General features: G+C 38.3%; 1 protein-coding gene across 1 annotated transcript; it reads right to left on the reverse strand.

Annotated features, from left to right (window-relative positions):
- Nucleotides 1-5,701: 5,701 nt before the first annotated feature.
- Nucleotides 5,702-10,578, reverse strand: LOC144031752 (procathepsin L-like). Its single transcript, XM_077539165.1, has 9 exons — nt 10,435-10,578; nt 9,876-9,980; nt 8,170-8,312; nt 7,889-8,086; nt 7,620-7,811; nt 7,372-7,537; nt 7,188-7,293; nt 5,946-6,049; nt 5,702-5,846 (listed from the first exon to the last, which is right to left on the reverse strand). The coding sequence occupies exons 2-8, from the start codon at nt 9,973-9,975 to the stop codon at nt 5,950-5,952; spliced, it is 1,005 nt and encodes a 334-aa protein (XP_077395291.1). The 5' UTR covers nt 9,976-9,980; nt 10,435-10,578; the 3' UTR covers nt 5,702-5,846; nt 5,946-5,949.
- Nucleotides 10,579-14,398: the final 3,820 nt, after the last annotated feature.

Consider the following 14,398-nt stretch of genomic DNA (forward strand, 5'->3'; position numbering starts at 1 on the left):
AGCTCTTTGATTGTGCACGAGTGGGCTGCTTGGATAGACACGCGCACACAACCGGTAACCTTGAGGTGAGATGCAATGAAGAACTTTCAAGCCTTTCATGATATATATATTTTTTCCCCCAGCAACGTTGTTGTGGTGGTCCACGCAAGATAATCAAATAAGCAGCGTCTTCTCGAGACTCCTTTAATTAGGCTTTAATTGCCTTATTAGCTCCTGCTATCGATGGCAGAGGGAGGTGAGAAAATGGGTCAGGCAATGGAGGCAAGCCAGGTTGTAACAAGGTGGAAATGCATGCGATGCAAACGTGTCTGTTCAAGGGTGGCGCCCCGGACAAGGAAAGGTCATGTCTTATGCCATGTGCATCATTTGCTAATGCTAAATGCTATGTTGGTTGACTCTTCAACAGCTCTAAACAAGTCAATGCAGTGCACTCACCATAATCCAATATTTTTTGCTCAGTTCTGATAGTTATTGCAAGCTGGCTGTGCCGTTTACCTTGAGTAGGTTACGCATTGTAACGCTGGAGAAATATGCCGCTAGAAAGCCTAACGTACGTGTTAGCGGCTGATGACCGCAGTAGATACATAGTAGGACTACATTTCCCATGATTCGTAGATGCTACAGCATGAAGTAGTTGTAGTTCTGGCACTGATCTGAATATATGACTAGATAGCCGATAGGCCAAGACATTTGAAGTCCTGAAGCCGCCATATTGCTCCTCCCAAGAAACATTTCTCGCCATACAATCCTATACATTTACAGTATTGAAATTGGAGACCGTTTGAGGGAGTACTTAGTAGAAACAACATGAATTATGGTGTTTTAAAATTGTTAAACATAAATAAGAGGACTTCAGTCATTTTGCAACTTGCCTTACATACGCATGTACAGTCGCACTTTTCCTAAGCGCTCAATTGACCCAAACACTCCCTGTTCTGCCTCATTTTTTGTTCTGCCTCCCGTAAACCAGTGCCGACGCAGCGGTCTTGGCAAAATAACACGCGATGATCGGGTGGCGTCTTGTCAAGTTCAGCCTTGAAGTGTGACGACGCGCCCGATCCACAACACAGAGTGAATTTATTGGGTAATTTGACAGCGCGACTGTCGTGAAAGACAAAAAAATCGCGTAGTTGCCTGCTACCGATTAAATGTGGATGAGAACGCAAATTTGAATTTGCAAGTGATAGAAATCAATTTAACAGTTAAATTCCCTTTGAATTAGTTTGTCATCTGGATCACTATGTGTCAGGGTTACCTGTTTGACATCTATTAAACACGACACAAATAGGAGAGAAGACTCTCAGTTCAGTGCTTGCGAGGACAGAGGACTGGAACTGACTGATACAATTCACTCCTGCACTCTCTGAAGATTCCTCTCCTCACCCTCTCTTTTTATTTGGTTTTCCACGCCCCCTAGTTAAATGGGTGTTCCAACCCTAAAAATGCAAGTGCAAGGCATAGTTGGAACACAGTGTACTTGTTTGTCTATGTGTCTATGTGCATGTGAGTGGAAGATTGCTGAGTACATGTGTGGTCAAGTTTGCAATCATTTCTTAACAGTAAACAGGCGACCTCAGCAGCCTGTCTCGACCCATTCTGCTGCGTTAGATGTTGTGGTTCTTCGGCTTTTTGAGTCATCTTCAAATAGCCAGGCTATGTGAATGTGAGTGCGAACAGAGCAAAGCAGTCTTCATTGCAAGCAGAAGCAGTTCTTCATTGCAGCAAATGTATGATAGCTTATTATTCCTACACTATGACAACTGTGTGATTGACAATACACAAGAAATACCAGGATTGGCCAGGACGGGACCAGCGTAATAGCAGGACAAAACAATCAGTTTGCGAAATCCACCAGGAAATGATCTTGTTCATTTTTTAAACTGTGAAGTTCAAAATTTTGTATTATGGACTGAAGTAGTTCACTTTAAAATTTGAGAACTGAATGTTGAACTAGTTGACGTAGAAAATGAACTTTCCCGACAGTAGTGTCGTCATTGCTGAATTTGTGCTGTTCTGCCTCTGATTGTAGTACCTAAGGTGGAAAATAGCAATGTTGACTTTTTTTCCCTCCATTTCAAGTCGGAGCTGTTTAAACCAAACGGCGAAATGGTGTGTTTTCCCAACCAACATTGATTGTTTTAGTTAGCGATAGGGCGCTTTGGGCCCGCATCAAGCACTGTTCTAGTTTTCCGCATACGTTTTACTGACAGTGATCTCGCAAATCGTGTCACACACACAGAATTGGATCTTTTCATGATTAGTCTGTGGCTTTCATAGACAAGTGAGAATGTAATAAAAAAAACAACAACAACTTTGAAGATGTGAATCTCTGCGGAGCCAAAGCGCAGCGAGCAACACATCACAGGACTGAAACTAACATCTGTTGTAGAGGCCCGTCATTAGCATAATGCGCCTTTGTCTCAGCGGAGTTTTTATTTTTTATTTTTAGTATTTTTTTTTAACCAATCCATCTGTTTTTATATACACAACTCCATCTAGTGAAGTGATTCTGCAAAAGGAGGCAAGTAGGAGTGTAGCTTTCTCTTACCAGAAGACAGTATACAGTTTCCACTGCTACATCCCCTCTTCATCTTACACCCACAACTATAGCACACTGTTTATATTTAGAGTGAGAATCGGTAAGCAAGGTTTTCGCCATTGCATGCATACTAATGTGATTGCACACCTTTGCACCGTTAAAAGCTCACCAGAGTGACTGTGCGCGCGCATGTGTTTGTTTGGAGCGCCAGTGATTCAATCCATCAGGGGGAGTCGGCCGACGTCTCCCTTTTCCCCGCGTGTTTTTCGCCAGTGCTCGTTAGAAGCCATTCAGTCAATCAAGCGTGAATCCCCAACACAATGACATGCAAAGTGCTTTGTTCAAGGTGTAATTTGCCTTGCCGCAACTGATTATTTTCTCTTTTTGTTTGTCGTTTCCTCAGATTGTGCCTGCTTCACTTTCCTCTCATATAGACAGGTGTACTGATCAAGAAACGTAGCTGGCTAAAGCAACAGGATGGAGAGATCAATAAGTAGGGGAACAGAACTGTCAGATTTGGCAGCAGAATCGAACTGAATAGAAATGGAAAATGGAAGAAAAGAATAGAACCTCAAGTTCGAATACAACAGAAGTCATAAAATTCCACATTCAACCAAAATAAATGCCTCGAAAGTCAAACCAAAATTCCCTTTTCTGACTCCTGTCATCTGTGATGTCATGAATCAAATAAATTAGCTTAATTTTGAAGCAATTTGAGTTAAAGATGAGTATTATACTCTAATAGCCCGGTTTCATGAAGCCACACCGTCAGCCGTGGAAAAACTTGCACCACCTCGCCTTATTTATTTATTTATTCATTCATTCACTTATTTATTTATTTATTTATTTATTTATTTATTTATTTATTTATTTATTTATTTATTTATTTATGTATTTATTTATTTATTTATTTATTTATTTTTACTCGATTTATTTCACTGTCCAGTGAAGTGCGATCACCAAGTCTTGTCCACCAGAGGGCGCCATTTATTTGTCATATTGAACCTTAAGATGTGGGTGGGCGCTGAGGTGCTCTATATTGAAAATAACGAGTGAAAGTTTTTTTTGTTTTGTTTTTTAATTAATTCATATATGTATTTATTTATTACTGGTGGCAAAGGGTCACTCAAGGGGGGGCATAGATAGTAAGGAAACCATGAATTGATATTTAATTAATCATGTGTGTAGGTTCAGGTTTGTTCCTGTTGGAGTGTGGGGAGTGAAACCAACATGACCTCCACCGAATGGCTGTTTGTGTTTGTCATCCAGCAAGGGCACTTTGTGAGGGCACTAGGAGGAGGGTGGGCGCGGAGGGGCGAAATAATCAACGCAAAACGTCTGACTTTGCACTTTCAATGATGGAAAGCAGGCGGAGACGCTCAACTGCATAGCAGTCAAGTGGCGCCATCTAGTGAGAGTAAAGCTTTATTGCACTAGTCGATGGCGGTAATATACAGTTTGAAAAAAAAGAGAAAATATTCAAGAAGGAATTATTAAAACTATTTATAGAAAATTAAATATTTTGAAGAACATGAACTCACATAACTAATATAGTTTCTGTGCTGTTTATTCAGAAAAGCGACATGGAAAAAAGGTGGAAGATTCCAACTTTTACTGGCATTGTAAAATGGCTTTTGGTTCTAGTATATATCCAGAAGTCCACCTCTCTCTAGTAGATTTGTAAAAGGCTCAATTAATTTAAATTGAGTTTTTTTTTATGAGACCAACTTGGCTTTTGCAGTTTGACAAGGATTTACAAAGACGGATTCATTAATCTCACCTGGTGGGCACCCTTCTTCTTACATCTCTTTGTCTCCTTTTTCAGTTACTATCTAACGTCCGAGTGCTCACTAACAACCCTTCTCTAATTGGCTGCTGATAAAATGATGTCTGCGCTTAAGACGCTTGATTGACGAAAGAGTTTTGCTAAATGACCCCATTTGGCTCAGTTCTGTTTAGGTCAAATAAGCGGCTTCCATTTGTTTTACGTCCTCATTTGTCAGTTTTGCAGCCGCCACTTTCATTACAATCATATCACAAGCAGACCTAATGTGACATTTTGGAGTGAGTTCAGTAATGACTTTATTGTGTGAGATTAAAAGATGTCACGCGTCTAACAGGAAGGGGAAAAAAGATGACACAAGAACAATATAGTTCAGTAGAATGTTGTTGACCTCCACCAAGGCCGAACAATCCAAAGATGAATTGACTTGACTTGAATTATATTCTCAGCTATTTACTCTATAGATCTCGAACAGAAATACTTTATTGTATACTAAAAGTTGTCCGTATGCCATTTATTGGACGTAAAACCTATCCTACTTGGTATAGGTAATAATCTTTTTCGCTTCAGCCTTTGAAAAATGCAACATCGTGTGTTTCCATGTTCTCACCGTCGTCTGATGCACACTTGAGTTTGATAGCAGGCAGTAAAATCAAATGCAATTAAACTCGATTGGCCATGACCAATGAGCTGAATCCTTTCAGGCTTTGCAGTTTTATTTGTGGAAACGTAATAGAGCACAGATGAGCGACGCCACGCGGGATGTACAGTGAGAATAAGGACTTTCCGTGACGCTGATGGGTTGAGTTGCCCGTAAAACAGCCTTTAGCTGTTTTACAAGTCATAGATTATTTTATATGCATGTGAGGATGAGTACAATTTTGTAGCATCAATGTCTAGATCAGGGGTGGCGAGATCTGGTCCTCGAGGGCTGCATTCCTGCGGGTTTTGGATATTTTCCCTTCTTCAACACAGCTGATTCATGATCAGCGCATCAGCAAGCTCTGCAGAAGCTCGATAACGAGCCTGTTAATTGGAATCAGCTGCACTTCGAGTAGGGAAATCTATCAAATCTGCAGAACTCCGGCCCTCCAAGACCGCAGTTTGCCACCCCTGGTCTAGATTATACTTTTTGGGCAACATCTTAACCTTTACAAATATATTAAAATGTGCGACATTCATAAATATTCTAAAACCAAATGGCTTAAGAAAAAAAAACAAAAAAAAAACACTTGTCTATTCTCTTTGGAACACTATATGTGAAAATGTACTAAACTCTCAACAAATATTTCAACTTCAGAAAAGAAAATGATGGGATCATCTGGTCATCTGTTTAAACTTTGTCATTTAGAATAAAAAAAAAACACACGAACCACATCTTCATTTTGATAAATGATCTTTTATATTGCATCTACTGCACTTACAATCGCCTGCTTAAAAGGTCAGAATATACAAAAAAAAAAAACTTTGTCAAAACTAATAGTGTCTAATTCCACAGGTCTTCCTGGTTCTTTGGCTCTGGCCCTGTGAATCCAACATGCAAAAACACAGTTAATGAAAAATGAACGACTGTATGTGCAACCTGTTATGAGTGGATCAAGTGGAATTGTTTTTCCTCCAAACCTGTTCACACTAAGGGGTAACTTGCTGCTGTAGCAATTCCACACTGGTTGCGTTTGTTCCTGCTCATCATGATGTAGCCCTTGTCGCCCCACTTTAGACCCCAGCTAGAAAACAGAGTAACAATTAACAATACTGCCTTTATAGGCCAACCAGGATCATAATCATAATATTGAGTTTATTCACATTGGTTTCAAGGCGTGATGATCACCCTAAGATTTGATTTTAAGACAATGACCAACTCCAGCTTTAGTTTTGGGTAATTTTGGGATAAATGATTAATGGTGGTGATACTGATGACGCAACCCCATGCAGGCATGAACAAAAACAAATTAAAAAAGAACACATTAAAATAAAAAAATAGAAATAATAATAACTCCAACTTAAACCCAGATTCTCAAGAAACTAATGTGGTCAAGAGCGTAAAAAAAATTTCAAAGAATTAATTGCACAATTTTCTGTAATTAATCACGATTAATCGCAATTAATCACATTATTCTAGTTCTGCTTCTACTTTTTTTTTCTTCAAAGATTGCATCATCAAATCATCAAATAAAAAGAGGGAAATTGAGCCAGGTATTTTACTCTGAGATTGCACACCAAAGATATTATGCTTTGATTGCTATGATTAATATATTATCTGAATTTGTCTGTAAAGTGAAATTGCTCCAACAATTGTCTATTAAAACTACTTGAAGTCCGTGTTTGTCCATCTTCACGCCTTTGGCTAACTTTGATTGCAGGTTATAGGAAATAACAGGAAGTAAATAAAACTGTTTAAACAGAATTAATTTTCTTTGTAATGCTTTGGCGATTTTAAATTAATCTCCAGAGTTAACTCTTTAACCCCTTTGGGCCCATAGATGATTAGGAAGCGGACATGACATATTTGCGTGTCTAAACCAATAAAAACGCATAATTTGGATGATGTCAACACTTCTGGATCATGATTGGATCCTATCTAACCAATCACAATCGCAAGTTGATTTGCACGATGTTCATGTTAAAAATGTTACATATAAGTTTGGTAAGTTTACTACACGTTACAGCCATACTATCCTGGCAATAAAAACACGAGATAAACCCCAATTTTTCCGCCATGTTGTTCTTATGTGGGAAAAGTCAAAATCAGTTAAATAAATGAACAACTAAATAAATAAATAAATACATACATAAATAAATTGCCCAGCAGAAGGGGTTATTTTTGAAACATTGAAAGAAATCCATCCATATCAGGGAGTTTACCTGTTCTTGACCAGCCAGTAGTCCCGCCCATTGTCAGTGCCGTAACCGACAGCCAGCACGCCGTGGTCCAAATCAGAGCTGCTGCACTCCGGCTCATCGTACACGCCTGTCGAACAAAAGCCCAGATATTCTCACATCAAAGTATTTTGTATTCATCACTTTGTTGTGGCCAAATGTCCGTCACCTGATTCATACAGTTGGAATGTTTGGCGTGAAGCGTCAATGGCAACCGACACGGGTCCGATCGTAGCCACAGCCTGCTTCAAAGCCTTTTCGTCGCCTTTTTTCACGTCAACGTAACCCGTGCATGTGGCGCCGATGTTAGCCGGGTCGTAGCGGCACTTTCTATCCTATTTGCAGGCAAGGAACAGGCAGCTAAACTCTCCTGTTACATCTGTGCACTAAACACTGTGATCGACAATTTCGGTTTACCTCAGCCTCATAAGGATAAGACTCCTCCGTGTCAATCCCTCCGTTTTTCTGGATGTACTGGAAGGCGTTATCCATGAGGCCGCCCATGCAGCCCATGTTGCCAAAGTCGCCGGAGCAGTCGACCAACTGCTGCTCGCTCAGAGAGACCAGCTTGCCCGTCTTTTTGAAGGTCTGACCCTCCAAAGACCCCGTCTGAGGAAGGTGACAAACATTTAGGTGCAATCATCAATGATGAGGCAAAAAGGCAATATGGGAGGTGATGCACATACTGTGCTGAAGGCCCAACAAGAGCCGCAAGCTTTCTGATCCTTGACATTGGTGACGTATCCCTTGTCTCTCCAGTCCACCGTGTGTGGTAGGTCAGCGCCGTTGGACAGTGGCAGGAACGTGGAACCAGCCCGAGGGATAGAACTGTTGAAGTGCAGCAGACATCCCTGGGAAACCAGCTGCTTGTACTCCTCGTTTTCCTGATCAGGAGGGACACTTTTACACTCTCTACATTCAGTTGTAGGAGTTCAATCAAGATGAAACGGCGAGCTAGTTTTCCCACCAGATCGGCAAAGAAGGTCATGCCAAGGCGGTAGGACTTGATGCCCTGATCGGCCATGATGTTGTGCACAAGCACCAGTTTGCGATTGCTCAGCCAGATGGTCCTGCGTTCAGACTCTTCCGACGGAGAGCCGTACGACTTCCCTGTCAGTCAGAACAAGAATCCAGTCATATCCATGAAAAACATGGGTAATGGGCTCTTTGCACAAATCCACTACTTCCTGAACTCAACACCAGTCCTTCATTTCCTGTCTGTCATGAGTGGACAAGCTGATTAATCCAGGTGTGCCTGATCTCAGTAACTACAACAACATTGGCCAGACACACCTGGATTAATCAGTTTGTCCACTCATGAAAGACAGAAAACAAAAATGTGGTATTCAGTTCAGGAAGTAGTCAAGCTGTGCAAAGAGCCCATTATACAGCAGATTCTTGGAAGGTGATATAAATGGAAATATAATTTATACATCCCAGGGTTTGAACTTTCAATTCAATACAAACAATACTTTCATAACATTTCCGTATAGTTAATCGTTATGGAAGTACAATGAGAAATGATTTTCTCCCAGTGCTTGTTTAATCATTTTGGAAATTTTACCTTTCAGATGATATCGCCCTGTTTATGTTCTCTTCTACAATTTTGCAGTACAATGCTTGTGTAAAAATACAAAAAACCTAAAAAAATATATATATATATGGATTGGGGAGCTCAATCTTCTTCTTGCTTGGCTGTTCAACCTCATTTTCTTGTAAATTATAGAGGTGGGTGGAGCGATCCAAATATTGATATTATCGATATCGGATCGATAATAGTACTAAAATATCAATCTAGTAGTTTATTTTGGCTCTTTTATGCACTGCTGTGGTTTGGTTAGACAGATAACGGGAATATCACAGTAGTGTGTTTCCATCATGTGCCATTACGTGACTTAGAATCTCATCTTTGTAGTAGATTGCATGAACGCATACAGTATTGTACTTGAAAAATATATTTTTTTTGGTATTTTGTTTTATGTTTAATTTTTGTTGTTGGTAATCTTTAACATCTTGTTTATTGTGGTTGAAAAACAAGTGATGAAGGTAGCATTTTTAGTTGTTTTTTTTTATTTATTTGTAGTTTCTAAACAGTATATGATAAAGTATTGTTTAAATTTCTTTTCCCATGATCCCTTTGGGCACTTTGCTTAAGAACATGACAAAATATTTTGTCATGGTTGGAATGTTTCTGGGGGGGAAACATTGAGAAATTATTTTCTATTTATCAGTTTGTCCTAATTTTGTCCTTTAAGAAAACAACACAAAAACACTTAAAGGTTGAAATTTGATTGTGAATAAGCAATTCAATGATACAACTACCTTCATATTTTTTTAATTTTATTGCTATAATTTTCAAAAAGTATCCATATGGGTATCAGCGATACTGGCACTGTATTTAGTTGGTATCGGATCAAGACCAAAATTTGCAGTATCGCACACCATTAGTAAATTAATGAATTCATTACATTGAATTAGTCACAATGTTAGATGACCATTAAATTGTTCTTCTGGGACTAATTTTTGGTCGTTTGTCTTTTTGCAAAACTTCCAAAATGAACAGCTCCCGTCGCTTTAGCATCTGGAAAGAGTATTTTATTTTTCAAAACAAAAAACAAAACAAAAAAAAACACTGGAAATCACACACAAGACAAACTGGTGCCTGTGACTCACCAAACTTGAGCTTCCACGCGTGGAACTCCAGATCCTCCAGAGAGATGCTCGCACAGCTGGCCACAGCCAGAAAGGCAGCAGCAAGCAGCAGTAGCTTCATCTTGTCTGTCAAAAAATAATAATAATTTAAAAAAATCTTGATTACATTGTTTATATTTTATTTGATATTCAGTTTTAGTGCGTGTGTTTGTGCGTGAGTTCGCGCATCAAATTTCAATTCCATACGCCAGTCTTGCTTTTCGCCAGGAGAGGTCGCTAGAACCGAAACTTCAATAACAACCCATTTTCGAATCGTTTTGTCCAAACGGTTCACAAAAGATTCAATCTGGAAGTAGTTCCTGGCATGTTATTTTCATAGCATTAATAATAAAAGATACAGTACATTATATGTGTTTGTACTAATTGAACATATCTTTTGTACCAAAGCCTCCTAAATTTAAATAAGAAATGCTGTAAATTTAAATGTTGAATCATGTTATGTTCATCTCATTTTTATGATTCTCAGCACAGAATGTGCGTAGTTGCATGTTTTTGTCAGTGTGTGTTGTGTTTTTTTTACCTGCTTTAGTGTTGTGTCGTCGGTATGTCTGTCGCTGGCTGCAGTGTAACCACCTGTAGGTGATGCAGGGCCTGATCTCAGATCTTTGTCTTATATAGCTGACTCGATATATGACCTGCCGTGTACTCAGTCAGGTGGCTGTCAGCAGTCTGTAAAATGCGGTGCAGTCAATCATTGAAATGGGGAAATGATGAATCATGATTTGTTTATATGATGCAATTGTTTTTGGGAATCTGGCGTAGTTTCATCGAAAGTCAGCAGAACTTTGGATGACTCTTCACTTCTTTTTTTTTTTTTTTAAACTTTGACTTTTGTATAATGTATGTGGTTTATATTTCCCGTTGTTCCCACTTTGTTGTTTCTACAATTACATTGCAATTAAGAACCAATGCACGACCAAAAAAAAAAAAAAAAAAAAGTTTCTCTACTTATATTGTTTTATAATGCTGGTGTGTGTGTGATGTACTGGTCAGCACAATACAAACCGGCACTGAAGTATTCATTTGTATATTACAACGAAATCACTTATCGATAAGGGACCAAGATAATACGCCGTAACACTATCCCTGTAACGATAGAGTGCTCTCGACTCACTATTTACATTACATTGCAAATAAAATCAATAGTCCGACACAAAAGTTGTCATGTGTGTCTAGCTAGCATTGTTAACTTGCTAGCTAATATTGTTCATGCCACAGATAGTATCTAGCCCGTCGTATTATGTTAACATTTTTTTGATACTTCAAACGCGTTGGTGTGCCAGACTCTGCGGATGACCATTGATTGGCTAATTTGGTTTAGCAAAACTTCATTTATTTGTGATAAGACTTGGATACATCATATAAACGCTCAAGTCAACAAGATGAGATGAACTTACTTATTTTTAATATGGTTAACTTCTCTTAATCAGTTTCACCGCATCAGTGCAATTTTCTTGTTGTAAGTATTCTAAAACAAACTTAAAGTCTTTTTCAACTTAAAATCTGTTAATTAATGCACTTATTGAACAACAAAAATATATGCACTGCCCCAACGAGACAACTTTCTTTTTTTTTATTTGTGTCGTAATGAAACTTCTTTGAGTGACAGGACTGAAAGTAACAGGAGTGAGTTTTTATCATACAATTATACAGTACATGAAAACTCGCCACATGGCATTTATGCTGCTATAATGTCGAACATAAGCATTTCAAATAAAACAGATTAGTTAACAGAACAGCTGAGATTTTAACCCCCTTTTCTACTTTCACAGAGTTCAAATGATGCAACTTCCGATGGATCATATTACTTGTGCAATACTGTACAACAAATTTTTCAACTGGGGACGTGTCTGTGGTGATGAGGAACAGGAGTGACAACCCACGCTCCTGACCAAAGTGTAAATTTAAAAAATGATATTTAAATGTAATTACCTTAAATTGGAATACGGTAAATAAATAACACAAATACGTACAAATGTAAACTTTCAAAAGGATTTAAATTATTATATTTCATGGTAAAGTCAAATTTTAGGAAGCAGGGATGGGTAATAAAATAATATTTTCCAAAATTTATAAATATATATATATATATATATATATATATATACATATATATATATATATATATATATAAAATCACAATATTTTTAGCACAATATTCAATGAGAAATATTTGACATCAGTTGGTCAACTTTAGAAGAGTATTTAAAACTTTTTGGTCAAATTCTGAATTGTACGACTTCAGGGGGATTCGAATTTAGCGCATGTCCAGTAAAAAACAAACGGCAACATTTAAGTAGACCATAGAATATGTAATAGGGGAATTAAATGGCAATCTGTAATATACTTTATTGTGTTTGTGATGCCCCACAGTAGTGTAAAGTCTTTACAACTGTGGTGCAACAGTTTAGCTTTTATGTCGTAAAAAAAAAAAAAAAAAAACGAGAAAATTTACAGTATTATGAGCGATGTAGAAAAAATGCAGGATTTACCTAATTTTCCCGACAAGGTGCTCATTGGTGTACAAACTTTTTTTTATTTTTTATTTTTTATTTTATTTTTTTTAACGTATCATTTGTTTCTTCCCACTTGCACATGACAGTCATGAGAACTGGATCGTGACTGTGAAAATGAAACATTAACTTCTTGGAATTCAAGCTGTAAGGATGTGACAATTACGCAATCCTTCTAACCAGAATCGAAAATTAAACTGGCATTGTCTTGTTTTGTTGCGGTATCCACTTTTACATTTAAACAACATGTATTGATGATAGCAATACTTCAATTTAGTGTTATTTAAAAACTATCCTGAAGTAGAATGCCTAGAAGTGACCAAACATGTATACATTTGACACGTTTGTCTTAGTCTTCGAGTCGAGTTAGGTCTGGGACTCAAACCCGATAGATGGATGGATGGATGGAGAGAGAGAGAGAGAGAGAGAGAGAGAGAGAGAGAGAGAGAGAGAGAGAGAGAGAGAGAGAGAGAGAGAGAGAGAGAGAGAGATTATTATTAGGAGTTGTTGTTTCTGAAATATTGTATGATTCCACTGCAATATTACAAATTGGGCAAGAGAGGGCAGCATTTTATGTTGTCATAAATGAATAACACCCCCATTCAGCATTTAATTGCAAATGAGTATGACAATCTGCTGTGAGTTTGCAGGACAATCGCAATCAAAATATTTGTTGTACTGCATTAGTTTCAACTGGATTGCGTGACACACATAGCTGTTCTGGATGCCATGTTGTGTTTATGGCTATAATGTGATAATAGTTGTGGCCGCATAGTCACAGCAAAGTACATCCTGGTGGATCCAGTGTGAAAAGTACAAACCTCAAGCCCCGTGTCAAGTGTGAAAAGGCACTAAAAATGTTTGGCCCGTGATGATAAACTCTTTTAATTTCATTACTGTGTCTGTTTCCCCAGCTTAGAGCCAATCGCATAGTTGGCTGCATCTAAATGCATGCTAGTGAGCGGGGTAGGATTCACACATAGCAGCCGCCAAATTGCGACAGTGGCCCAGGCGGGCATACCTCCGTGCATAATCTGATTATCGGATCAATAACACAACAACATTGGGCACATAGCCGGCATGCTCGGCGTCTTCTCCGGTTGCGCATAGCTGGCATTCGGCGCTCGTTGCCACTTTATAGGTGACAAAGTGCGAATGCAAGCAGGAATTCAAAATGGAAGGCCTTTTTAAACGAGACCGGTCACATGGCAATCTTCATCAAATTCTGTGTTGAGAGTAGTGTCGCTCATTGGATTCCAATTTAAGAAACAACATTATTATTTTTTTTTTTACAAATGTAAATACTTTAGTTAAAAAAAACGTACATTTTATTTGTCTTCTAATTTAAGTTCAGCATTACTCTGATGACGTTACGATAACAGCATTGCAAATCAATGCTCGTGTAACAGTCTGCTCAACAGTACATGCTAGCTGTGTTGACTGCAATGCTAGCTAAATGTCGCTGTGTTGTAATGGAAATAAAGCTTTGATATTAGTATCTTTTTCTATTTTGAGTGACTTACTCCATTAAAGCTACGGAATGTAGAATATTCAATTCTGAATCGCTACTGCCACATGTTGATGAAAAATGACACTGCCCATACCCTTCTTCACATACACAACGCACACATGACGTCACATTAATTAGCTTGATGATGTCAGTCGCTTACTTCATTTCTCCTCCTCTAGGAAGCTAAAAAGGTTTTAATACCAGGCATCCATGTACTGTGCAGCTAATTTTTGGAACGCTTAAGAAATTGCAGCCTTATCATAAAAAGATTTATTGACATCACAATTTTTTTGGACACGAAATAAATTGAGAAAAAAATGACACACACGAAAGAGAGGGTCCTGATTGAAACAAGGGAGAATTAAAAGCAACAAATCCAAAGAACACAATTTCCCTCAAAGAAAAAAAAAAAACTGTTGTGATTTCTCCCTTAAGTGTATCTCAAAGGCCACCAAAAAAAA

This window comes from Festucalex cinctus, chromosome 12 (assembly GCF_051991245.1).
Source record: "Festucalex cinctus isolate MCC-2025b chromosome 12, RoL_Fcin_1.0, whole genome shotgun sequence".
NCBI classification, from domain to species: Eukaryota; Metazoa; Chordata; class Actinopteri; order Syngnathiformes; family Syngnathidae; genus Festucalex; species Festucalex cinctus.

Excerpts from the sequence above, each read along its gene's own strand:
- LOC144031752 (XM_077539165.1), bottom strand. The coding sequence starts at position 9,975 with ATGAAGCTACTGCTGCTTGCTGCTGCCTTTCTGGCTGTGGCCAGCTGT. Across the intron at positions 7,538-7,619 it reads CTTATCCTTATGAGGCTGAG|GATAGAAAGTGCCGCTACGA; the intron begins GTAAACCGAAAT and ends GCCTGCAAATAG. Across the intron at positions 7,294-7,371 it reads ATTCCAACTGTATGAATCAG|GCGTGTACGATGAGCCGGAG; the intron begins GTGACGGACATT and ends TTTGTTCGACAG.